The 27,448-nt window shown below is 33.0% G+C and overlaps 1 protein-coding gene across 1 annotated transcript in view; it reads right to left on the bottom strand.

Moving 5' to 3' along the window:
- Piezo (piezo type mechanosensitive ion channel component) overlaps nucleotides 1-27,448 on the bottom strand; it is a 175,267-nt gene that overhangs the window by 15,544 nt on the left and 132,275 nt on the right. The window contains exons 29-39 of the mRNA XM_071584971.1: nucleotides 21,973-22,148; nucleotides 20,470-20,724; nucleotides 18,951-19,146; nucleotides 18,072-18,277; nucleotides 16,326-16,414; nucleotides 12,290-12,433; nucleotides 8,766-8,897; nucleotides 3,561-3,861; nucleotides 2,082-2,248; nucleotides 1,539-1,820; nucleotides 909-1,056 (exon numbers count right to left, since the gene is read on the bottom strand). Coding sequence (XP_071441072.1) covers nucleotides 909-1,056; nucleotides 1,539-1,820; nucleotides 2,082-2,248; nucleotides 3,561-3,861; nucleotides 8,766-8,897; nucleotides 12,290-12,433; nucleotides 16,326-16,414; nucleotides 18,072-18,277; nucleotides 18,951-19,146; nucleotides 20,470-20,724; nucleotides 21,973-22,148 — 2,096 coding nt within the window. The remainder of the gene's footprint in view (nucleotides 1-908; nucleotides 1,057-1,538; nucleotides 1,821-2,081; nucleotides 2,249-3,560; nucleotides 3,862-8,765; nucleotides 8,898-12,289; nucleotides 12,434-16,325; nucleotides 16,415-18,071; nucleotides 18,278-18,950; nucleotides 19,147-20,469; nucleotides 20,725-21,972; nucleotides 22,149-27,448) is intronic.

The raw sequence follows: 27,448 nt of genomic DNA, 5'->3' as shown, positions 1-27,448 counted from the left end.
AATTAAAAAACAATGAACACCAATTCAATGGCCCTTTACATTAGGAAATTTGTCTCAGCAAATATCTTGAGTCATTCCACTTTAGAAGAAAAAAGGAAACCCTATGAAATAAATTCCTTACACCTAATTTAAAAAAATCATTTATCTTCATCATTTTAAAATAAATTTTCCTTGCTATTAATAAAATTTGTAGAGCTCTCCAAATGTTTATGAAATAGTTAACTTATTTTTCATTATCTCTGATTAACTAATTCAGTTTCTAATGATATTTAATTACAATTTCATTAAATAATATACCAGGGCCCAATTCCCAAAGAAACAAGTCAACTAGTAAGTCATATAAAAACAACCAAGAGCTTAATATAAAAATCTTAATATGAATATTTTTGGACTGCTGATTGCCATTAGAAGATTCTCCATAAACTGTTTACAAGGAACGTTTTGCATGGAAAAATGGGCCCTTTTTCTTTCCTCATTTGAAAAATAATTATACAAAATTTGATTAGCTAAAGCTTTTGATAGCATCAATCATGATTAATTCATAAGTAAACTCAATCATCTGATTTTAACCAAAGTGAATGTTAAAAATAATGATGATAAAAAGTCACTCCATTCATACTTTTTTCTATAACCATTTTTATGAAAACTTATTGTCTTTAAAATTTTGTTTCAAAGTTTCAAACAAAATATAACTCATAGTTCATAATTGGTTCATTTCTGATTCTCAATTTGTTTCTGATTCATCATATATTCTAAATTTATACATTCGTTATAAATGTATAAAGAAAGAAAGAGAGTCTGAACTCTTCCATAGAAATTTGATTGATGTCAAAGTTTTCAGGGACTTCTTATTTTCACATATGCAGAACAAAGTTGAAGTTTTAATAATTCAAATGACAATTACTCACGCCAAATGAAGCAAATCCAAAGATGACAACCACTATGTTGAAAAAGTCACACATAAACATATATGCATACACATCAGCTGTCACTCTTGTTGTGGGTTCCAGTAGTTGGAAAAGGAAGTACTTTATCGAAGAAAGATACTTGGAAGCCCTTTAAAACAGAAAAATTACCCAATCATCATCGGAACGACCAAAAAAGCAGAAGAAAATATGATTTAATGGATTCCATAGGCTATGTAGTCTTATCTCATACAATGACTTTCAAGTCCTCCCAGAAATAGACTAAGGTTATATGAATGTTAAAAGGTAGACTTGAAATGGACTTCTAAACAAATGATGGGAATTCAACTTCATCACTTTTTGTAAACACAACAACACCACCTTTAATCTAAGATAAGATAATAACTTCTCCTTTTCCACAATTCATTGCTTTACAGAGTGATTCTAGGCTATTAACCCAGGAAAATCAAAATTGTACTTTAAAGTTACAGCAAAAGTTGAGCTTTGTCATGTAGTACAAAAAATTAAGGATTGAGACAACAAGAACTCAGATTTCCATATCAATTGGCCATTGTAAATGAATATCAAACATTAAGACAACTCAAGCCAATTAAAAAAATTATACCCACTCACGCTAAACAAACAACACGTGGAAAATGTTGGAGATTTTCATGGACACTAGTGCGAACCACCATCAAGTCGGCACAACGAGTTGTAGGACCATCTGTTTCAGTTTCCGATAAAGTTGATTTTTCCAAGGCAGCAACAGAACCAGTAATACTTTTGTTTCTTGCATCAGTTATTGACTTGGATGGGCTATCAGTTATACTTGTTGTTTCCTCCCCAGCTAAAGAACTCTTGTCCATGTCATTTGTTGTGGTGCTTTTCCATAGTCCCAGTGACTTCAGCATAAACCTGGGAACAATAATTATTTTTTTTCATAAGCATATACAATGTAAACAATGGGATACAAATATAATAAGGTTTATAATTTTATTTCAAGCATACGTGTATTGCATTTTGGTTAATCCTCTGGCAAGTTTTAGGTCTACTATAGTACTTCACAAATTTCCACATATAAATCACTTAATAATGATGGGAAAATAGGTGAAGAAAAAGAACACTGACTAAGGTCTTATTTCTAATTCAAAGGCAATGAATGCAGCTGAAACTCACCGATGGAAAAACACCACAAGCAAAAGAGTAAGGTCATATATTGCATATCTTTTCTTTCTCTCAATGCCAATTATGCGGGGAGGGAAGAAGGGGACATTTTCAGGTACAGCTTGCTGATTCCAAGGTAGATAATCAAATTGGAACATACATTTTATCATCACCATGACCTGTATGAAAAGAAAATTGTATGAAAAGGGGGAAGCATTTCTAAGATACACACTTTTGCACCCATATATTTGAAATTCAACCTAAAGAGAATTTAAATAAGGCACCTGAGAATGCATTGCAGGTAAAAACCTAAGCACGGGAAATGCTCTGAACAATGGCCACTCATGAGAATACCACATTCAGTGAAACAATATTTAAATTCTAAATGCACCTAAAATAAGTTAAGAGCAATAAAAAATACTAATAAAGGGATGCTTAGAAATACAAACAGAACCAATAGAAACCTAAACTTTATGAACTTTTGCACACGCTTCTTCTTCTCTTCAATTAAGGTAAGAACTGAGACAAGCCAGAGACCTATGGTTTACTTGTCACAGGTATCCTCCCAACTTGCAGGGGTTTCACATCTTTCAATAATCCAATTTTTATATCTTACCAACATATTTACTGGTCCTGTGTTGCTATGATTTTCCTAGCTTTTCTTTAAAGTCCATTAGATTGCCACCACTAACTCAGATTCATTTAATATTTCTAAAGACCACTTAAATGGATATTCATTAATTAAATAAAGTTATGACAGCACAATTTTGATTATTTGTACAAAATCATCCTTAAGTTTTCCGGACTGGTACCAAGAAAAGCTTTAGAATAAGGTTACAATTTGAAACAAATTTAAATATTTTTAACTGAGTTAAATGTCACCAATGAACAGTTAGTGGCTTGGACAGCAAGTAAATCAAATGTTGATTTTACCAAGAGGGGAAACATTTTGCTGTTTTGCGAGTTAAGTATGGATGGATGGATAAATGGAATTTAAATATGCCATTACTTACTTACAAAGTCAGTAATGGCATAAGTAAATTCCATTTTTTGCATTAAGAAATGAGTTATCTTTTTCCAAATTATATCCTTTCTAGGAAATACAATACAATAATTTGCAAAGATGGAGACATAAGGAAATAAGATACTTACAAAGGAATAAATCATTAAGCTCTATCTTAGTTTCTACAAGTAACATTCCGTAGTATATTGGTTAGTACATTTAACCAAACAGTACAGGCTATATGTACTTCTCAAAGATTATTGGTGCATGAGGCTATCTGCTAAATTTGACAGAAAAGTTCCATAATTTTCACCATTTAACTTCAACAGTCAAATATTTTCTTTTTTCATAACATTTCATACTATCTAAAATGTTAAATACTATCTCATTATATTTCAGTATGAAATGGAAACACCAGATTTATTACAATAAGATTCAACAATTTTAATTCTGTAACCGAATCATTGCAGAGTAACATATGGACTCACCTCTGTGTATGCTATTATGGTGACCCAAAATGTTTTTGATGGCCTTGGAACAGATAGTGTTCCCCAGAGGAAGACCATTAGGGGAAGTGGGATTGAGAGCAATGAGGCTGATTTGATTTGATGCAAGAAGACTGTGAAGTAGCAAACAAGTTCTGAGTGTGATATAATGGCATACCACAGTGCAAGAAGCAAACACCCAATGGGGGATCTTGGCCCCCCTAGTGTCGTTGCTTCCTCCTGTGGCCCCTCTTCTTTCCTTCTTTCTTCAGCTTCCAGAGCTTCAAGGGAGACTAATGCAGGACTAAAAGAAAATAAGAAATTCAAGTATGAATTTTTTTACAGTACGTTTTGACCCATAGCAAACTGAATGTACAAAGAAATTAATGTGAATATTAAAAAAAACAATTCACATTTATATATAATGAGAAAGAAAACTATTCATCAACATTATGCTCATTTTATGTAGGTCCAGCAAATTTAAAAATACATAGCTATTTATATTTTTTGGACAACATGAAGTCATGATGTGGTAAAACTATTCGTGATTATATATCATGAAAAGAATAAAAACCACAGATAGGTAAATTTCAAAATAAAAAATAATGATAAATCAATGCTTAGGGCAATAGTAATTTTTTGCATGAGAAATTTTGTAGCTTAAAAGAAATCAAATTATTTGTCAGTGGGATCACCTAAAAATGTAAGAGCAGAAAAATAGAGAATTAAGCAATTCCATGATACCATGAAATATTACCTCCACAAATGGTAGTTTGAAAGGAAAATGCAGTTAGTATTGTGTAGCAAAAATTCATCTGAAAATATTCATCAACCATTTAATTACATTGGAAATGAAAGTTTATAATTGTTAATTAGACACAAATAAAGGTGTTAATTATACACAAAATCAAGAGTATAGTTATCACACTGCACATAGTTTCATGTAAAACCATTAGTTTTATTGACACATTTTAGAAGCAATTACATTCATATGACTTTTTACATCGAGTGCATTACTGAAAAGAGGAATCTGGAGATAAAATATTTTCAGTTATTAATGAGATGGATTAGCATATTACAAGTTCAAGATAAAATGAACTAGTTTATGTACATAGTCTTTTACAGAAAGATAACTACCATTTCTGCTCATGATGTCAAAACTGTACTAAATTTTCACTGCCACGAATATGAACTTTTTATTCACACTCAGCAAGCCAAAACTAGTTTGAATTTTAAAACTTATAAATATAGGAAGAGTAAAGTATGTTTGATTGGTCAGTATCTGTAAACAACTATATGAGTTCCAGAGTCCAAAAAAATATTTCACTTTTTTAATGAAGTAAGACAGTGTTCTATCTCCTTGGCAAATCATAGAAATCACTATATCATTACATATTTAGCATTGAATTGGAGGCATTTAAAATGTCAGGTAAATAAATTACAACTCCCTCAATATATACACTGTTTCACTTGACTTACTGCTTCATGGTTGTCAAGTGTGCCAGTTAAATAAACTCAATTATCTGCAATTTATACTTCTTGGCAAATGCATAGTGCTCAATTCTATTATTTTCCATATACTTAAACATGTACAGGGAAAAAATTCCAAGCTGAGGAAATATTACCTTTAAGAAATTTTTAATCCACGGCTATCATGACAATATAGTTACTGGTGGAATTTTTTCTTGTGATAATGATTCAAAGACAATTTTGCCGCAAGCATCAGAAATATTACATATATTCATTGGCATACTAAGGAAAAGGCATACTATTTTATCAGCAATGCACACATTTTCAGGGGACACAATATCATCAATTGATGATTGATGGCTTATAAAAACCAGCTACTAAGAACAATGCCCTCACTATTTCCAATTCTCTAGGGTTTTCCGGGCATGACAGTTACAAGCCAATTTGATTTGAACTGATCCATTGAAGTAGTTTATTCTGAAAGCTATAGTGACTGTAAAACAATAAAAATCTATTCACAGTCAAAATGTTACAAAAATTGATTAACAGTTCAAAATAAATCATTTTAACTGATTATTTCATCATTTAAAATTTTACAATATTACATCTTTAAATGAATTATCAGAAAATTCCAACTATGAACTTTGGCCACTTGAACACCTAAGCAATTTTCTGTCTTTCCATTAATGTTAACCACTCAGTCACATTTTAGATTATAATAGTCCAAGATTTTACTTAAATGTGCCACTTGTGCTATGTCATAGCAATTGCATTTTTGATTTCTGGGCATGATAAAAAATTATGGAAACCTATCATGTGCACTCCATGAGTGTTACCACATTCATACTTTGAGTTTTGCTGGTTCATGTATGTACCTACTATAGATATTGAAAGTATTCAGTTATAAGAGCTCTCTCTTCATAGCCCTTTCATTTAGCCATTTATACGATCCTAAATTTGTTGCAGCATTGATCTTCCATTTGTTTATTCTCTTATGGATGCATTAGCATGAATTTCGACATCATACTGGAACCAGTAGTTCCACATTTGCATTAAATTGCTCGCACAGATAATTCAAGTTGAATGGCTGACTCCTTGATTTGACCAGACAATTGAAGTCACTTCAAATTGCTACAGCTCTGGGCTTTCAATAAAATGGTATTGTGGCACATTGTAAGCTTTTATTTGGCCAAAGAGTTTTTGGATGGCAAAAGGATAAGAGTGTATCCCATTACATCTGGGATGCACTGTTACGAAGCCTTCATGAATGAGAAAGGTGCAGTTAAGACATGAAATGGCAACTGCTGAGAGACAATATTCCCATTCCACCTCTTACTGATGATTTTAAAATAGTATTCTTTACCAGAAGCAGCATCTGCACTAGGTTACACCACTAAAAGAGAGGCTTTCTCAAGAGGGAAGGAAATCAATCTTGAGACTAAGGCTCCCATGAATAGAAAATAAAGCAACCATACCTATTAGTGGTCATCGGAGCAAATTTTTCACTTTTTGAAAACTAGTCCATCATCTAACCTGTGTAAACAGTCACTCTCCCCCTCCTTTCACATGAGCCATTTCTACCCTACAAACTTAAGTGACTGCTTATAACTCGTACATCCTGTAGCTATCATGATCGATATATTGAAGGACCTTTTTAAGGTTATCAAGAAACAACATTCGCCAAGTTAATTAAACAGGTGGGCCAGGTGTAGAATGACTTGGAGCCCGGAAAATGAAAAGGCCTTGAGAGTTACTTCAGGTGTTAGAGAATGCAACAGTGCTTATTATTTTTATTTATTGATGATCAAACTTTTTACAATGATTTTAAAGCAAGAAGATATCCTACCAAAGCCAAATCATGTAATGCATATCATATATTCTGAAAGATGAGTGAAGATATGACGAGAGAATATGCTAACGAGAGGAAGAAGAAAATATCTGGACATAATCATACACATGACAGTTCAATGAAGATGATTATAGAAGGCTAAATGGATACGAATAATTACAAGTTAAAGGCAAAGTATGAGACCATTTATGAGAAACATCAATGAAAGACACTCTGAAAGAGTTAGAAGATTTGTTATGAAACAGAATGATCAAAAACTGCTATTGACTGTTTTAAGTGTATTTTGGTGACCCACGGCTTTCTTTTAATGGAATTATTCTGCTCTACTCTGCCTCTGCTCCGGCATCCAGCACATCACTTTTCAAATCTCACTATCTTTCCTATTTTGATCATTTTATCTTCTAAAACTTCAATCAACAATCTTTCAAAATCAAATTTAAAGTTAAAAAAGCCACCCCATTTACACTAAATTCGTTATGTCTCAGTATTGCCATTATTACTTACAACCATTGAATAATATTGAGAATTCTACAGATGAATTATGACCAATTAAATAATTTATGCCTTCATCGTGAACAGTTATAGAAGAGATTTTTTTCTTCTCACGGATATAGACAACTCGATTCTGTGAATGAGGATATTTAAACTGAATAATAGTTTCAGTTTTCACCAAGCCTTGAAAACAATATTTTTTCAACCTGTTAGGTATGCCATACACAAAATATTCTTAGCAACCCCCTGAACTAAAAGCAGAGTTGAACCAGTCAGGGTTTTTTTTAAGGAGAGAAGGATTATGTAATTCACAATATTATTACCTATATTAATAAGGAAGGCAGTCTTAAATGGGAATTTTACAAGCAGGGCACACAGACATTTATATACCACCAGTGATCTAGGAAATTTACAACCATCCCTAATGCCCCAGTTCTAATTGCAACAACTCTGGGTTTTCAATAAAGTGGTATTGTGGCACACTGTTAGCTTTTACCTGGTCAAAGAGAGTTTTTGGATGGCAAAATGATGTGAGTGTATCCATGGCTTTTACTGTGGCATTCACCCTTTGAAGGGACTGATAGCCCTTTGAAGGGTGAACAATATTACATTCCCTGCTAACTTCAAGTGAAGGGTTAAAGGTAAGGCCTGATTTTTTAAAATGGCCATTGACAGTTTCAGCTTAGTAAAGAATTATCTTAATTATCCCAGATGATGTTAACCGGTGCCCATTTTTATAGAAATAACAGCTTCTAGATAATCTATTCACAATAAGTTGGTCCTTTTTAAAATGGCTGCAAAATTCAGCTTTTGAACAATGTCAGGAAATCAAATTTCTGGTATGGGAGTGAAAGTTAATTCCAAAGAGGCATTATCTGATAGGAGAAAATCAATACAGACTTCAGATATTCTGATTACTTACTAAAAACTTCATCTTGTTTAAGTTGAAAAGAAAATTTAGAAGGTAATAACTCACTTTGAGGGGCATTCTGTAGTAAACAAAATCAATTTAAAGACAAAACAAAAATATCAGAGGTAGATGAGAATATGGTAAATTAAAAGAAAATAGTGCAAGAAGCATAGAAATTGCAAGTTGCATGCTAACAGGCAACCTAACCATTATATGAGCAAATCAGCATTATCGGCTGAGACATTCAACACACTTGTGTTCAAAAGCCACGAAAAAGTGCAACATAGCATATTTGGTGTGCACAGAAGCAATAGGGCAAGAATATCAGTTAAGGTAAGCCTAGAGAAAATAGGAAGGGAAATAAAGAATCCCCATCCTCCTCCCCCTCCTTTGGCCTTGAAAAATCAATGCAACAGGCACAGCAGAAGATAGGTGATCCTGCCCTGAAACCAGGGCACTGGGCACCCATGCTTGGCAACTGATTTACCTCCCTGTACCCTGAGAGAGGGGTGGTGGGTGATCCAGCCCCTTATCCAGACTGGCTGGCCAAATTAGAATCTTTGGCACCCCATCCTTCTCAATCTCCTCTTCCTCCTCAGTCTCCGAGATGACTCTTTGCCTGAATAAGGAGAACAACCTGAATCTGGCATAGGGTTCGAGGTGAAAATGGCATGTGACCCAGATTATTAGGTGCCCAAGCATATTTCATTCCATTCCTCTGCTGCCCTTCTATCCAAATGGTCATTCAGCAGGCAACATGGCAATCCAGCTTAATGCACCCAACTAATGATAGCATGACTACACTTTTATGGACTACTAGACTATAATGCAAAAGCCAAAATCCACACTAATGGCAGTATATTTGTATCTTATACATAGATAAAAACACAGTTCTATGCATATCTTTAAGCATTCACATTTATTACGACAAGACATCAACATTCGGTGTGGATATTATACTGGAATGACAGCTACATCAAATCCTAGAAGCTAACACAAGGCAAAGTGGTCTGGGTGTTTCAACAGGATGCTTGATGCACCATCAAGTAATGCTGAATAACAGCTTCAATTGTAATAAGAAATATTTAGGAAAGGAGTTCTAATGTGGAGGGATAAATCCATACTAAATAATAGCCTGAGCAAACCTCAAAGCAGGTGACAACTGAACACTCCATGCCAGATTGCTTTTAAGGGCAAATGTAAACGCTAATTTCCACATTTTTAGGCAAATTAGGTTTTGGAACTATGTAGTGTTTAGCTAAGACTAAACATGAACAGATATAAAGCCAGTAGAGTATGAAGTTTTTTTTTTCATTTCAAAGGCATATTAACACACTTGATTTTATCCACCTTATCTCCAATATGCCTTATTATTAAAAGAGCAATAATTTGTGTATTTTAACAAGAAAATAATTACTCAAAACTTTTACATTTTTCTTATGAATATTTACTTCATAAATTATCATTCATCTATCAGCATCATGTGCATAGAAAGAACCATAATCTTAACTAGGGAACTGTGAATCACTAATTCTACTTTAACTTGATTCTGAATCAAATTAAATTTACATAGGTATGACCTCTTAAAAAAAATGTTCAGTATGCACGAGAGTTCTCTACGTATTCTCATAGAGAAAGTTATTACAGCACAATTTCTATTATTAATTTAAATAGGATCTTTAGTTTTAACGACTGACACCCAGAAAAGCTAAAGAATAAGGTTCAAACTTGAAACAAATTGAAACCTAAGCAAATAAAAACACATAATATCAAAAAATAAATTAAATTAGGAAGTGCATTTTATGAAATGAAGTTACTTATCTTACTCAAGTAACCATGTAAGTTAAATCAGCCATCATTTGTTAAATAGTACATATAAGTTTTGAAAATCTTTTGAAAACCTTCAGTTTAACATTGCCTATCCTTTTTTATGTACTATATCAATTAATCATCACTATATTGAGCACAAATCAAACTTTCTGCATACATCTGGAAATAAGATTGTGAAGATGATCCAGAGCTGGGAATAAAGATAGAACCTGTCTGTAATGTGGCAAATACAATTGAGGTTCTGGCTAAATTAAGCTTAATCATCCGCAAACCTAACCGAATTTGTAGATTCCTCGTTGACTTTTATTCCCATCTCCAGTTCCTTTCAGGACATTTTTACCACTTCCTTCACATATACACAGAAGACCAAGTGTGATAATGGGCACCCCTATCATACTCCTCTTCCTAACACGGCTCATCCAAACTATTCATCTACCATTTGCACCTGAGCAATTTGACACATGCATAGGTTACAGATAAGTTTCCTATCCCTCCAATCTTCTGTAATACATTCATCAATTTGACCCAAGAAACCCAAACTGATCATCCCCTAAGTAATTATTTGCCCTCTTCTTCATTCTTTTATTAAATATTCTAAGTGCCATCTTAGCTGTATGTGAAATCAAACTTATTGTTCTGTAATATTCACATATGGCTGCCTTTCCCTTTTCGGGCATGGGAATTAACACTGATCTGACGAAATCCTCCAGCCAAATTCCTCTATCATGAATGCTATGAATTAGCCCATAAAAACCACTCCTTAAAAATTTACCTAAATCCTTTGGTAGTTCTGCAGGTATGCTATCCATTCCCACAGTATGCTATCCCATTTCTCAATTCCCATAATGAACTTTCTATTTCACAATCAGGTATGCCTGGTCCTAAGCTGTCCCCATCTATGCCATATTCTCTTTCTAACTTCCTGGTCTAATTATTTCATTATGCGTGTCCTCTATGCATTCTTTCCATCCCTATGAAATGTTTCCTGGTTCATTTAGTAATTCTCATGCCACATCTTTCATAGTGTCCATGGATTTTTTCTTCTTACTCCATGATAGAGCTTTCACCTTACTGTTTAGTGCACCTATTTCACCTTTCATAAACTCTCCATCTTCTTGATCTGCATCTTCCCCGAAGCTTCTTTCACTCTATCATAGACAGAGGATACAGAGGACTTTGCATGAAAGCCTTAATTATTAATCAAAATCAACAAAAGAAATAACAATTAGAATGAGAGGGTTTTCTCCTCGGTCCATCACCAGTGGGGACGATGCTTGGGGAATTTGTTAGAAAATTCATTAACAATATCACACTTTCTCTGGAATACAATGAATCATGACATGCATCTGGGAATAACGCAATTAAAATCTGAATAATCAATTATGAGACTAAAGATTCTTGAAGAAAAATTAACAAAAAACAAGGGTAGGTAATTTCACAGTGTATGTGAGCCAACCATCATAGTGTGAAACCTCAGCATGAAGGGCATAAATTTAGACAGAGCCAATTAAAATCATCTTCTTGGGGATACTCTACTACACGTAGAGCAGTAGTAGATGCAGGGGAGGCAACTGACAGCTGAAGTCATTTGCGCCATTAGGGATGAATGGGAAAGGAGGAGGAGTGGAGAGAAACCCAGAATTAGAATTTGCCCACCCTTAACAAACGGTCCCAAGGGGTTCACAATTTAACGTCCCATCCAACTGACAGCATACTCACTCACAGTGCTTTCCAAAAAGCACCTTAAGTAGGGATTGGGATACCACTGAAAAAGATCTGTTGTCACCAGCATTCGAACCTGGGCCCTCTGGGAGGGAAGCCAGTATGTTAGCCAACGCACCATCCCAAACCCCCCTCTACTACACATATAACAAACCATGAGTCAAGATTTCACAATAAACAAATTCCCAGTCTGAACATGTCCAAAATATTGTCCTAATACCACTACATATACCATTACCAAAATCAGTTATCAGACCACTTTACCAATGGTTAAAAAATAAAAATAGGATGATAATTTGTCACTACTATCATCATTGAAATAAAAAATTGCCAAAATTTAATTAGCTAATAACAGATTTAACTAAATAAGAGTGTTCAGCTACAAATAATTATATAGATAGCTTTGATTAGGCTATCATTATTAGGCAACATCAGTAAAATTACCGCTTTAGATATTACCTTTCTTCGGTGATATTATCATCACTCTCCCAGTCCAATTCATAAGCTCCATCTTTTTGATCATGTATCTTTGTTCTACTCCTTTCCTCAAGGTTCACCTTAGTTTCAGCTGTCTTTCCAGCACCCTCCTGGTAAATCCCAGACCTTAGGAAAATGCAGGCATACATGATGTGCAAAAATAAATTTCCTAATCATGCGATGAATCGCATGCATAAAGAAATATGTAGGTAGGTACCTCTAAAGACATCAATTTAATGCTTCTACCAAAACATGGCATCAAATTACTTGATAATACTGAATGCATTACTACAGTAATAAATATAAAATAAGGAGTGCAGACAAAAATATACATTTATTCCTCATCCTATTTTCCACTGTTGCTATTTTGAAATATCTAAAGGTAAAATGTACATCGCATGCAGACCAAATGAATTTCAGTGTATCATGTAAAGCAATACTTTTATTTTTAAAACTTTACCTCATAACTAAAAATAAGCACAAATGTATGAAAAAATTTTTCAGATCCTGATGATATATGTCACCCTATGTAGAGGAATTTAAAATCAGTATACCTATTAAATGTAAGTATAGCCTTTACTTTAGATACCTAGTCTCAAAAACTAGGATGCAGGTACGGATGATGGAAACAATTTCTTAGGTAGGTGACTAGAAATACAATGCTAAGTAACTCAATGTTATATAATGGCGATTCTTTCCTACAACTTCAATTCATCTCACCAAAGTAGTTTTCCTCGTGGCAATTTTTCCAACATTCACCACATCTTCAATATTTTTCCTGCTTCTAAAAATGGCTCACAAATCACATTAAAACTGGAAACAAATTAACCTATTCTTTTATCTCTAATGACTTAATTATGAATACCAAATTTAAATTTTAAAGAATATAATAACCCTTCTAGGTTATTCTTTTAAATGCATATGTATGTTGTTGGACAGTAATACATAATTTGCCTCTTCCTGTGGATAAGACAGCGCACATTACAAGGGATGATCACCACCATAAACAATTACATATCATACTGCTCATGTCCACTTGAAGCTATAACACCTAAGGGTAAGAATTGGTATAGGTAGGCAGTGTTTGTGTAGCTCATTTCTTAAACTATGATTTTTACTAGTGCTAGTTAGGTAGTTAAACATGTACCTAAACTGTTGACTAAAAATCCCCATTCAAAGAAATAAAGTCAACTCATCAGTTATATTATTTCAAAAATTATGTTTGACTTGATTCCAATGCGCTGGATTTTTTGTAAATGGAACTTAAACAGAAAAGCTATTGAAGCTCATAAATAAAATCTTTGACTAAATCAATCACCCTGAAGACACTTCTACAATCTCTTGACCATTTAGCTTATCAGTTATTAAATGCCTGCGACTTAATAAGATCTCCATCTAATTTCATTGACAAATTTTGGTCCTTACGGGGCTCTGTTAACATTGCCTCAGGATACCAGTTGAAAGCACTAGCAATGACTTGACAACTGTCTTCACTGTCCGTAACTGACATTTCCTTTGATTCTCCCTCCACCATACTTTACTATGCCATCTCATGCAATTTAAGGTTTCAAATAAGTCATCTACATCTCCTGATTACTCCTTTATTAACCAAAATCCAAGATCCAAGAAGGCCCATGGATCTTGGTTATGTTCTACACATTCCTCCTATTTGCATATGTTTTTGCTACTTAAATTGCATCAAGTTATCCACCCTCCTTCCTAAATAATAATTGTTGTTTTCCAAGGTAGTTGTTTGCCCTCATAATGCAATCTTTCCCTGATGATTCTCAGTACTACCTATGCAGCATGTCATATTCAAAAAGTTCATCAACAAATGGATGGGACTAGCAATGGCCCAACACGTTCTTTCATAATCTCATTTTTTTGTTAATATCGACCCATGATGATACAATGTACAGAAATATTAAAGGACTTGTGCTGCTTAGCCCATTGTAAAATTCTCCAACACCAAATACTTTTCCGAAAACCTGACAGAGATACCTACATTTATGACAATAGCATGTCATGTCTGTTCACTGTCTAGTTAATTCATCCATGAAGTGACAAATTCAAAATTAAATTTCTAAAATAAAAAATTCCTCCTTTCTTGCATTTCTCATGATATTAATAAGCTGATCATAGTAAAAAATAATATGTTCTATTCTGTAATTGAATCCTAGAATTTTCACTACACATCAATGCCGACTAAACCAAATAATATGTAAATATGGTAGTAGATTGGTATGCATATGCATACATATTGCATTTTTTCTAAAATTGTGAAGTTTATATCTGACATGTCCTATATTTGTGTACATGTGAATATGCACCAAATCTCTGGACAAATAAATGCATTATTATAGTCATTTTTAAGGGTAAGCATTCAATACTTAGAAAGATACACTGAAACTCAAAATATAAATACATACTGGGGACCCCATTGATATTGGACAGTCAAGGTGTTGTCTCAAGACTGTATATGAATGATGAAGGGTGTCCAATGTATGTACTCCAAACAGCATTAGACAAATAAAAGACTTAGATCAGTGAGCAATTAAAATTTAACAACAATGGTGGGAGTTATAATTTCAAAGCGGTGACATTACTACAAAAACCTAAACAAATATTGGCACAAAAATTCCAACAAAACATAATGATGATGCCACACATGAAATAAAAATATCTATATCGCCTATTTGTGCATATGCAGATAAAGAATTTTCAGCCGGGGCAACAACTAACAGAAATTCCTACAGAAATCAAAAGGTCAGATATTTTTGCAACATGCATACCAACCAAAAACATACTTATGGAAAACCCTATGGGTCCCAACAGGGCAAAATAAAAAAATGTCAAATTTCCCAAAATGAATTATTTCCAGGACACTCAATCAAATGCTTACACTTGCCATATCTGATGTGATTCAGTAGATTCAGTAGTTTCTTGGTGGTGACAGAAGTTTTTAAAGAAAACCTGGTTAGTGATATTACATCACGAATAATAACGTATAGTAACTAAGACTGGAGAAAATTATACAAATCTATATCAATTAGAATGATGAATATACTGATTTGTAAGCTGCCCATTCTGTAAGGAAGCATATGCTTAACAATTTCAAGTCATGCTTGACCTTACCATCTCTGATAAGGCTCAAGGGGCTATCACTTATTCCTCAAGTAGTGCAATTTCTCATGCAATTTTTATTCACAAAAGCTGTGCCTAAGCCAAGCCACACATACCATGTGTGTACCACATGAGTGGGGTTCCAAATGAGTTTCTGCCAGTTAAAGCTCAAAATTCTTAAATTTTATCAAATTTTAAAGGGGGAATTTTATTGATAAAGCCATACTTTAATTTCATAATCATCAATTACGTGGAGCAAATTTCCCATTAATCATGCCTTATTTCAAACAATTCGTTTTCATGAATTTCACTATGCATCACCAATGTCATAAATATTTTATCCACCAATGGAAAGGTTTCAGATTTGTTTTAAATGGACCGGAATCTTGGAAATTGAAACCTAAATAGGAATATGACAGATCAAAATACAGCGATAACTAAACAATATTGGTCATCCAATTTTCGTGGATGAACCAATAAAAACCAAAGTTATTTCAGAACATTGTTCATTTTGCTAATAACAGAAAACCATATTTATGTCAAAATTTGAGGTAGAGATTATATGAAACATCTGCCATATTAATTAACTTTGGCAGTATTAAATTTATTACATTTTTTCTAAATGCCACTTTTATTGAAACTTCGATGAAGTACTAAAATATAATTAAAAATTAAATATCAAAAATCAATGCAGCTATGCCTCACAAATTGTCTTTTGTCGACATTAGTTTGAAATAATTTGTTTAAAAATTTACATAAGATCTGTGACGTTGAGACGACTTGAGTTAAGCTTACATAATCAGGGAGTGGGGATATAGTAGACATAAATGTTTTATTAATGCTAATATGCCTCATAAAATTTAGCAATTTGAAAAAAAAGCAACTTAAACCTTACCTAGTTTTCCATGAAGCAACTACAATTGGGCGTGGTTCCCAAATCATTGCTGATCCTGTTCTCATTCCTTCACGGAAACCAGACTTTTCCTACAGAATGAAAATATAACTTACAAATAAAAAATTTAAAATGTATAACTGCAATGAAATCTCTTTTTAAAAAGATAAGGAATAATTATTAGACTGATCAAATTATCCAACTCTCACAAATGCAACACAACAGTTATTAAGCAAGAATGCCCTTTGGGAGTTGTGAATCTTGTTGACATTGCAGAACAATAATATTATTTTATAATTTTGACACAAGCTTTCAAATAATACATTCATTAATATATGATTGCAAGCCAACATTGATTTCCTTAAAGATATCAAGAAAAACCTAAACTTTTGCAAAAGAATTTTTCTCATGGTAAAGGATAGCAGTAGTTATGATAACTCAGACCTTCAGAAATGAGAAAACTGCACTATCTCTAATTTGAGAATAGATTATTAATCACTAATTCATTAATAAACATACAGGTGGTACCCTGAGTTACACACAAGGTATGCTCTTGAAAGCAGCTTTAGCTGGGCTATAAATGCCTGATTAACTATGTATAGACATAGTATTTCAGGAAAAACTGTAATCACAAACACAAAATTTACTCAAAAGTTAACATGAAAGTAGTGTGGTGTGTGTCCAGCCTAATAAATTACAGCATGAGACTAGTACTAGCATAAAGATGCTGGGCTAATGAAGTGCTTAAGATGTGTTTTTTACACTCATAAAAGAAAGAAGTCTCACAATTATTAATTTCTTATTATCTATTCATATTGATCAAACTATTGAAGCGACCCAACCATTCAACATCAGAATATCAGATGAATAATTACTGATTCTTCCCAGGGAATGGCACTGCCTCTCCTCCCGCCCACACTCAATCTCTTCTCGCCCATTTCAATGGTAGTAGTAGAAGGTAGAAAATAATATTAAATAAACTAGAAACTTACTCTACTAGAAAAGCTTCTTCTAATGCATTCAAGTCATTTACTGGTATAACTCATTTGAATATAATTATGTTATGATGAGTTATCATAAGTATTGTCCCACATTGATATGATATCAGTGGGTGAGTGCATGCTGCTTTAACTGACATTTGACCACTCTTACGAGGAAGGTATTTACATTTCCTTCAGAACAGTTGAAATAAGGGCACTCTAATTAGACTTTAAAATGATTCAGAAAACATTTACTGCATGTTAATTACATAAGTACCATAGATGAGGTTAATGGCACTGAATGTTTGGGGACCATCAGCATCTTTGATTTGTTTGAGCTTTGAAAGCTGGAAGGGACATAAATGGGACTAAATGGGGAAATTCCAGAGACCTTTTGCTTTTTGTAGGGAGGAAGCAGGCACTTAAATAGCATTACTGCATATTACAATTGCAGTTCATAACTAATATTAAGGAATTAGGTCATTGCATCTACATCAAGTTAGCCACGTACAGCATTGTTTACAGACTTTAATTTATTTTTTAGTATATCACAATCATTTTCATTTGGCTACATACCTATGCAATATTTCTCCTAATCATGTACAATTAGTTCCCTTCAAATTTAGCTTAATTGTATGCCAGTGATTTGCGGGGTGTATACATTTCAATGTTGTTATGCTGATTCTAAACAGAGTGACAAATATTACAAGGTAATTTGAAAGAAAAATGTTGGCTTACAATTGTTTTCTTAAAGAAATCACAAACTTACTTTAAGTAGTTTTTTCTCCCTTGTAAGGCAACGTGCTATGTAACGATAATCCCTAGAGAAGCGATTCAGCCACTGGGTAGCACTGACCATTAGGCTCTCAATGAGAGCCCAAAAGAACTTCATGAAAGTCCAAATCCTCCGGCCCACAGCTCCCTGAGCATCAGGATCAATGCCATCACCACCCCCATCGTCTCCATCATCTGGATCTGAATCCACAAATTGAAAAGTATTAATATTTAATAAGAGCAATGCCACTCAATCTAGGAAATAACTGTGTTTGACTAATGATATGAACAGGGCAAAGCAGTAACATACACAACATTTCTATCCTCCATAGATATATTCCATATTTCACATCTCATTTGTACATGCTTGTCCATAGGGGCTATCTATTTACACAAAGATCCAATGAGATGCTTCACCACCTTCATCAATAGATAAAACTCAAATACAAAGCAGATATGATCAAGCCTGTGCTATCTGGTCAGTAGTAGTGGCAAAAGGTAAGGCAAGTGGCAGAGGTCTGTTGAACTAATAGCATTAGGTCAGTAATTTATGTGTGGGTCCTTCAATAGGTCCTTCAATAGTCCAAGAGATGGTGCTTGTAGTATTGGAAAAGGCTTGCTTTTAGTGAGCCTCATCTCTCACTAGACTGGTGTTAAAGTTTCCGCTATAGCCATCGTGTGATTTTACTCTCTTTTTGGATTTAAGCAACACACTTTTGTATAATTAGAATCATGAAAAATGAGGGCATTGCACAAATGCTATAATTCTTAATAATTATAAAATACATAGGGATTAACCCTCTCTCCTAGTTGTTGTTACAATGTTTGTTTGAATAATATTCTCTACAAGCTTTCCTGAAGCCCATCAATTTACCTGGCTGTTCCCTTCCACCCCCTGGAGGCTCATCTTTCCCTGCGGGATGCATGACAGCAGTCTGGGCTTTCCCATGGGTTGGAGTACTTGTCGATGAACTACCTACTTGAGGCTCTTCCTCCTCACTTAGTGGAGGAATTCGACCAGACTGGAAACTGGATCGTACACTGACACTTGAAGATGGTTGTTGCAAGTTCTTAAATAATAAGATTTACAGATACAATTTAAACATGTGCGCATGATATTCTAATATGATTGTTCACATTGGGGCACTCAATAAGAAATTATTTAACCCTTTAGTGTGCCGGGCCAATATATCCGCTTTTGCATCTCAGGTAAAAAGTACGGCGAGCCAATATATTGGCTCAAATGTATGCTATTGTTCATGTTTAGTGGACTAAAACAATTACAATTATTTTGTAATACAATGTAAAATTCATTCATAAATATTGCCTGATTCAGTTAATATTCAATAAAAAAACTTCATAGAGATATCTTTAAAAATTACTTCATAATATTTTTTTCCCTTAGATGATTTGATTAAATTGCCCTCAGCACTTTTCGCTAGCACCACTGGCAGGTCACAATACTAAGAGGGTAAGGTAAGAAATGCATTAGTTGCATTTATGAAAGTGCATGCGACCTAATATAAAATCTACTACACTCATTAAATTAAAAGGTGATATTTTTCAAAACTGGAAATCAGCCGAAATAATTGGCCATCTTGAATTTGAAGAATTAAAACTGAACACTTCATGAAAATTCCATAGATATCTAAATTTACTGCAATGATGTCAGTAACAAAATGATGCACTACAAAGGGGAAACTTTAAATGTAAAAACTTTAAATTTACAGCAATGGAATAAAAATTGATTTAAAATTCTAAAAAATAGACTGTGTTCACAAATAAATTAAACAGTATGTTAAATGCATTATTTGTTAGGATTTGCTTTATTAAAAATGCCAAATTATTCAGAGATGAAAATATATTATTTCTGTTCACCACCTCTCCTCCACTTGAAAAAATTTTCCTGGCAAATGAAAAAAAATTACTTCCTCAGCTTTTTTGCTGCACTGAATAGAAAATTTTAGTATTCATGTGAAATGCACCCAATGCTCACATATAATATGACATGGTTTAGTAAAGTAGGATATAGTAATGCAATGCCATGAAATATAATACAGAATAATGATGTGCAATGTAATGCAGCATAACATAATATAATATTTGTTAACAAGAACTGATTTTTTTCACCATAGACTGCCCTCCAATCCAAGCTGAGGCTTGATAAATGGTATTTATCCAACATTTTCTCACAAACAGCTAAAATTTAATGGCATGATAATTCTCAAATTGATTTTATTGAATTTCTGACTTTTTACTTTTTTATCAAAATTTTATTGAAAAGTCTTGGATTTGAGGCACTTTGAATTCAAGAAATGATAAATAATGCTCCTACAACCAGGAACAGTTATAAGCAGCAGCCAAAAATGATGTAACCACAATTGTGAACTCACATGGTCAGCAGAGAGGCCACTGCTGCGACGAGATCGTAACCCAGGATGTGACCTCTGTCTAGCCAATCCCACACCATCAGGAACAACCCCCAAAGAGGTCTTCCGCCAACTTGATGTGCCTGGCTCATCCCCTGCCTCTTCCCCAACTCCATCATCGGCCGGTACCTCTTCTCCATCTTCTGTGTATTCTTGGTGTGACATCAACGCCATATCAGCAGCCTGCCCCACATCTGTCTTCATTGCAGAGCTGAGTAACTGCAAGAGTACATCTCTTGCATAATGAATGGGTCCCCTTTTTTATCAATTCTCGTTAAGGATGACAAACTAAATGAATAATATTTTTTGCTTCTAATGCAATTAAAATTCAACAGGAAAATGTTAGAGGATACTGTTTGTGCCCTGTATATCACAAAATGGTTTTAAAAATCAGATAAATATATTAAGAATGCTTTGATTATAAGATATTTGACATTTTAAATTGAGCAAAAATTAAAAAATTGATTTTTTTTGTAACTGAATCCCATTAAGTAGAAGTATTCAGCCCTAAGATGAAAGTAAGCTTTTATGTAAATTTCAATGCAATAGATAAATGAAACTATGCATGAAATTATGTCTGAAATCTACGTTTGCATCAAACCATAATTTGATACAAATAAATATGTAACCATTGTAGTAATAGGTATTGTGAAAGCAATCACCCAAAAAGTATAATTTTGGCAGAGAAATCAATGCATTAATTTGCAGAAGAGCAAATATAAAACTTGAAATTATTTCTATTACAGTACAGCAAATAGGCTATGGTTTCTCAGGCAAAAACATAGTATGGTATTTGCTAAATGAAAAATATTAATTTCTTTGAGGCATATACTTTTAAGTTGAGAAAGTGTTTCAACTGACCTAATTAAAGGATCTAAAAGGTATATCAAGAGCAATTACTTCAGAAAACACAAAAAATATAGCATATAAAAAGTTGAAAACCTGCAAAAATATGTTAAGTTTGATCATTTACGGTGACATATGGAATTCAAAAGCGTGAATAAATAAAAAGCAGAGGGATCATAATCAAACTTTTTCATCCCTGTGAGCTAATAATGACAGAAAATTCTGAATGAATATAAGGGAAACATGCGATAATGCATCAAATAATAGTAAGCACTCATCAAAATACAACATAAAAAGGTTATCACTTACAATCTCTTTAATAAATTGCATGTAATTTGCAGTAAACTTGCTTTGCAACCAAAATTTTGACTATTATGGTTCAAGGTGGCAGTGCAACCATGAACTTCATACTTACATAGAGAAAAATCGTAATAATTCTGATGAGAGCCATCATGAAAAGCTATATATTAAGAAAGATGAACAGAAAGGGAGCACAAAATCAATTATTCCACATGGTTCCAGTCGATTCATCAATTTTAAGATGCCAAAGAGAACCAAGATGTAGTTGATATGATTTTAAATGCTGTAACAATGCAACTTCAGAAAATATTAATTTCTAACCTTGCTTAAAGTGAATCGTCTCCTTCGAGTTTTAGAGCCATTGTCCCCATCTGCAACATCCCCTTCTTCATCTTCATCATCTTCTTCCTCAACAAATCTTTTATTCTGCCTCAACTCCATCATTTCCTCCTCGTCATCATACTCCTCAAACATGAAGTAGTCACCAGAGCGAATGGCTGAAGAAAGAGAAAAACTAGATTGAAATATTTCCACATAGTATATGAACAATAATAATTTCAGTTAATGGTTCATTTAAAAAATTTTTCATAATGTAATTACAATTTGTAAAACATTTTCCTTTTAATTCAATGGGAAAATTGAATCAGGTAAAGACTAATTAATGATATTTTACAGAAGAAGTACATTTCTTCTTACAGGCGATTTAATTTCATTTATTAGAAAATTTTGCATCCAATTATTTAATTCCAACTTTAAATCATTTCAATAAGAACTGCCAAAAAAGTTGCTAGAAAAGTGTTACAACATGTTCTTTTCAGACAAATTTCTTTATCATCCACATGAAAATTACATGAGTCATTCCAACTTTGTAAGCAACACGCATATTATGTACAAAATCTATTTACACAAAATGTATAGTTTCATAAACACATATCCATAACAACTAACACATATAGAGAAAACAAATATACAGCAAAACATTTTTCCATATTTTCAGCATTTACACCAATACCCACAATGCTAATGCATTAAAGGCCAGAAATATTTTTATAAACACAATGAAGGGATTTGTGGAGTAGTCAATTGAACAAATGTACTATAAGCTTTTCAGAAAGTTTCTAATCTATAGCACATATCATCTACTCACATTTCAATGTTAAATTGAAAATAGAAACAGCATTAAGTAGGACAAAAAACAGCTTTCAAAAGAAATGACAGAGAACCAAGATTCACCCAACACAAACAATCAGTAAATAAATTAAAAAAGGAAGAGGAATTTTATTTTACAGATTTTTCATGCTTCTTTCTTATTTATGGAGAATGCACAAGCCATATGCATACAAATTTAGACAAAAATAGTCAATAGCATATTTATCCTACAGAAACTAGATTGCTTGTCCCACCAAAGACTATACTTATAATTCTCTCAATACCTTTCTATACCTCACTCTCAAGGATTTTCTAATTTTGTTCTCTGTAGTCTCAAACACATCTAATTTCCTGCATTTTCTATTTTTCAAAATGCAGTCTAGATTTTTATTCTTGAGAGTAAAAAAGTCATGAGGATGTATACAATTAATTGTTATCTTGATAAAAAGTTTTTGAGCATATAGATTTTAATCATAACAAAAGAGAAAGAAAATAGCTTAAGTGAGAGCTGACAAATTAGGAGATTTGAAAGTTTTAAAAAACAGAAATTTAACTTATTGGCAGAGACTATAAGGGCCAACCACACTGCTGCAAAATGCTTTACTTTCAGTTTTTTTATATTTTTGTACCTTCACATAATCTATGAATTCTTAAAACCATAGAGTGTGCCACATAAGTACACACAAAACAGCAGCAAGCACAGAAATTGAGTTTACACATCTGAATCAAATATATGTACACTGAACCTTGAAAAAACACTTATTTTAAAAGTTCCATTAAAATCATTATCTGCAATTTCCATCCATCTTTTGAATGGTACACAAAACCACTTTTATGAACCTGTCTGATTCAATAGCTCTTTCGAATAGTTACCTCACTATTTCTGCAAAAATGGTCTCACTATAAACTACACCATAATCAGAGATTGCTTTGAAATTATGAAGCAAAACATGGTTTCAAAATGCTACAAACAAATGCATTAGAATCGCCCACTACGATGACTTCATTCATGCTTATAAATTAAACTATTCTAAATAACTAACTAATTCTGCATACATATTACTTTTCTACAGACAGCTTTCATTGTTAAGATTGAAGGAAATGCTAAGAGGGACTCCAAGTATGATGAAAGTATTGCCCCAAATTGGAAAGATTAAAAAAATTAATTATGAATTATATCTTCAGTTTAATTTCACCGAATCGTCATTCCTATTGCACATGCTGTGAAACCTTGAATTTATATTTATGAAGAGTCAAGTGAACAATAGGTAAAATTGGGTTGGGGAAAAATATTTTTGCATTTTCATGTTTTATGAATGAAATATTTCATATGATTAGTATAAAATAGATAATATGAGGCAGCATTTTTTTTATTTAATCAGCACACCTGATGGTGCCAGTTAAACCAGCCAGAGATATGATAAAGCAAGTTAGAATTGTAGATAATAAACTTTGTCGGCATGATATGGGGGTTTCTAAAATAAATTAATGCTTTATAGGATAACTCAGGAACAGCAATGTGAAGAGTAATTCCAAGAGGAAATTTTAGGAACAGAGTTAACTTAGGATATGGGCACTATAGTACAATATAGAAATGAAATGATTGACTTGGCAATTCCACAAACTTACAATGTCAATAATTTTATTTCAATATTTTATGTGAATTCCATAAAGTTACGCCCAAAACAACAAATATTACAGCAAAAGTTCAAAAAAGATCAGAACGTCTTATGAAAGTTGAAAAAATGGTTCATCTCCTTCCTTCCACCCCATGTTATTTCAATATGGGAAATTAAATAACCTTTTTGCAGAATATCTCTGTGAAGAAGAGTATACTGAGTTCGTAAGTAAAGAATCTTCATAATGATATATGAAATTGTGAAAGTTTGATCCATGCATATAATGAAATAGAAAAAACAGTCAGCTCCACCTCTCTAATATAAGTCTTTATAGAAATAGAAAAAAAATTGTCAATAATAAAATGTTTAACACAGTGAATTCACCTTTTCATCTCGTGATTCCCAATTACATTCAATATTTTGAAATACAAGATTCAAACATTTTTATCAATTTTTTGGGCCCCTATGACTTCATTATGAAGAGATTTTACTGTACATGGTTCCTACTGCTAATTTCCCTTCTGTTATCATGATGGCTTCTATCTCTCTTGAGGCATAGGACGGAAGAGTTTTGGTTAAGCATTTTACAGCTTTAATCTGAGAGAGCACCACTTCCAAATGATCCTTGAGTTACTTCTTCTAAGGAAATATCTTTATTTATTCAACGAGCATACATGTAAAAACATGATATAATATTTTAAAGATTACTAGCTATTACATAAAAATCATGCATAGATTTTTCCTACACTTTGTGAAGTAAAAGTCTGTGTTACAAAAACTTACATCCAGTGAGAGTGAAGGTGCTTCTAAATACGCTCCAAGTAAAATATGCTGCCACATTGATTTATCATAATAATCATAAATCAGGATTAGTAACATATGCATTCATACACATCAGCACTGATCAAGAATGGCATTATTACTCCCAAGCCAGCAAATGCTTCTATGAAATCAATTTCTAACTACTCATTACTTTAATTGAAAGACATTACATCTATGAAAAATCTTATAATACTTTGATCATGTAAATATTTAATGATGCCAACTGTGAATCCTTAGAAATGCCAATGGTAAAAGATGTGCCACAGATTCGGCTTGCTATCAGTATTACGTCATTAATTACGCATGATACAAAGAGGCACTCAAAAATATGAGTACGTACAGGATATAAAAATAAATGGTACTATTAAGTAAATCTTTGAAGATCAATTCAGAGAGATATATGTATCGCGGATATAAGCAATTTAGTGTTAATTGCATGAGAGAAAGTTTTTCATTCAAATACTTCTGAATAGATTCATTTAATGACAGAAATTACAAAATAAAATAATAACCCCACCTTTGCTATTTTGTTGAGTTTTCATGTACTAACATATAACATATTTATAAAAGCAGTTGGATGCCTAGCTATCATATTTATGGCACTATCTATTTGATTAATATAGTATGTAACATGAAGCACTGAATTAATGTAGAAAATAAAAATTTGACAGAGTATATATTTTCCAAAGTCTGACCAAATATCATTAGTTCATTTGTATAAAGTAGGAAACAGAGAAAAGATGCACAGGAGTTATGTTCAAAAACTTAAATATACCCAAATAATATAGAACATTGGCTTAATTTTATCATCTCTAAAATATAGGAAGGGTTATAGACTTTAAATATTCGCTATTTATTCCTGGTCCCCAGCAATTGAAGAATATACATTACTCAAGGAACACATGAAATATGTCCAACAATTGTAAAGTTATATCCCCATCCTGAATTTTACTATCCCAAGAACAATTGATTCAGTTTAATACTCAAGGTGAATTCATGTTTTATGCATTTTTCATTTTTGTTTAGGAAAATATCAATAAAAATTTTAAAAACCAAAGGGGCTTTATCCAGAGGTGGCTGAATCACAATTAGCCAAACATGTATTAAGTTTCCCAGCAGCACATGTGAGAATTAACTAAACTGGCTACATTGTAAACATTTAAAATCTGAGAATTTTTTTAGGAAGTTCTCTCAATGAAATATTTAAACTATGTTGCTTATTTCAGACTTAAAACAGTGATATTATCGAAGTTTATAATAAAGGCAACCATTTTCAATGCCAGTTGGGGGAGAAAATTACTTAATCGTATTTTTCTGGCAAATCGGCTAGTTCTTATAGGTTGAAGTTATACACGTATCCATTTGCCAATACGATGCAGGCTATTTTATGGTACATTTTGGAGTAAAAAAGGTGTCTTATGGGCCAGGAAATGCGGTAAAAATTTCATTATTGATGAATTATCAATGATAACCTTTAATACTCCAATGCTCTTTAAATCTCAAAAGATCAGCACCAACACTACTAAGGTGCAGGCACTCTGTAAAAAGTAAAGGCATACGCTGTAACAGATGTGTATGCTGTCATCCATGTTGGGCTAAATGATTTGTTATGATCTAGAAACAGAACAGCTAACTAGATATAATAATCATTCTATCATCGGTGTGATATATTTGATGATTTTTACTCCTAAAAGGTTAAAATGTTAGGATTTCCAGGCACTTTAATGGAAATTCTAGGTTTTCAAAACAAACATTTAATTTCCCCATTTTTTCTAGTTGAGTAATAGCCCTGGTTTCTTCATGCAATAACCCACTCTGAAAATCACTGACCACAGTGGTGTCATGAGAAGACACTAATGAATTTACATAGTAGTAACTCTAGGCAAATATCTTTTTGGACCAATTAGTTTCTATGATCCTTCCAATGTTTTACTGCTCAAATTGCATAATATTCCATCAACACTCTACAATATACATGTGATGTAGAGTATTAGCAGAATCCTGTGGTTTTAAGTAATGACTCCATATTTTTCTATAAATCACAAAAACCTCTAATTGACGATGAACTAATATCCCTCCATCATACTCCCTGCGGTAGCTCCCAGGGCAATACGGAGAAGGAGATATTTCACGAATTTCTAAAAAACCATGTCTGGCAAAACAGGGACATTTGAAACACAAAAGAAAAGGATATTGCATGTAATCAG

This window comes from Hetaerina americana, unplaced genomic scaffold (assembly GCF_022747635.1).
Source record: "Hetaerina americana unplaced genomic scaffold, ioHetAmer1.1.p SCAF_1, whole genome shotgun sequence".
NCBI lineage: Eukaryota > Metazoa > Arthropoda > Insecta > Odonata > Calopterygidae > Hetaerina > Hetaerina americana.
Note: the sequence above shows the minus strand (reverse complement) of the source record. Positions and strands in the feature narration are given on the sequence as shown.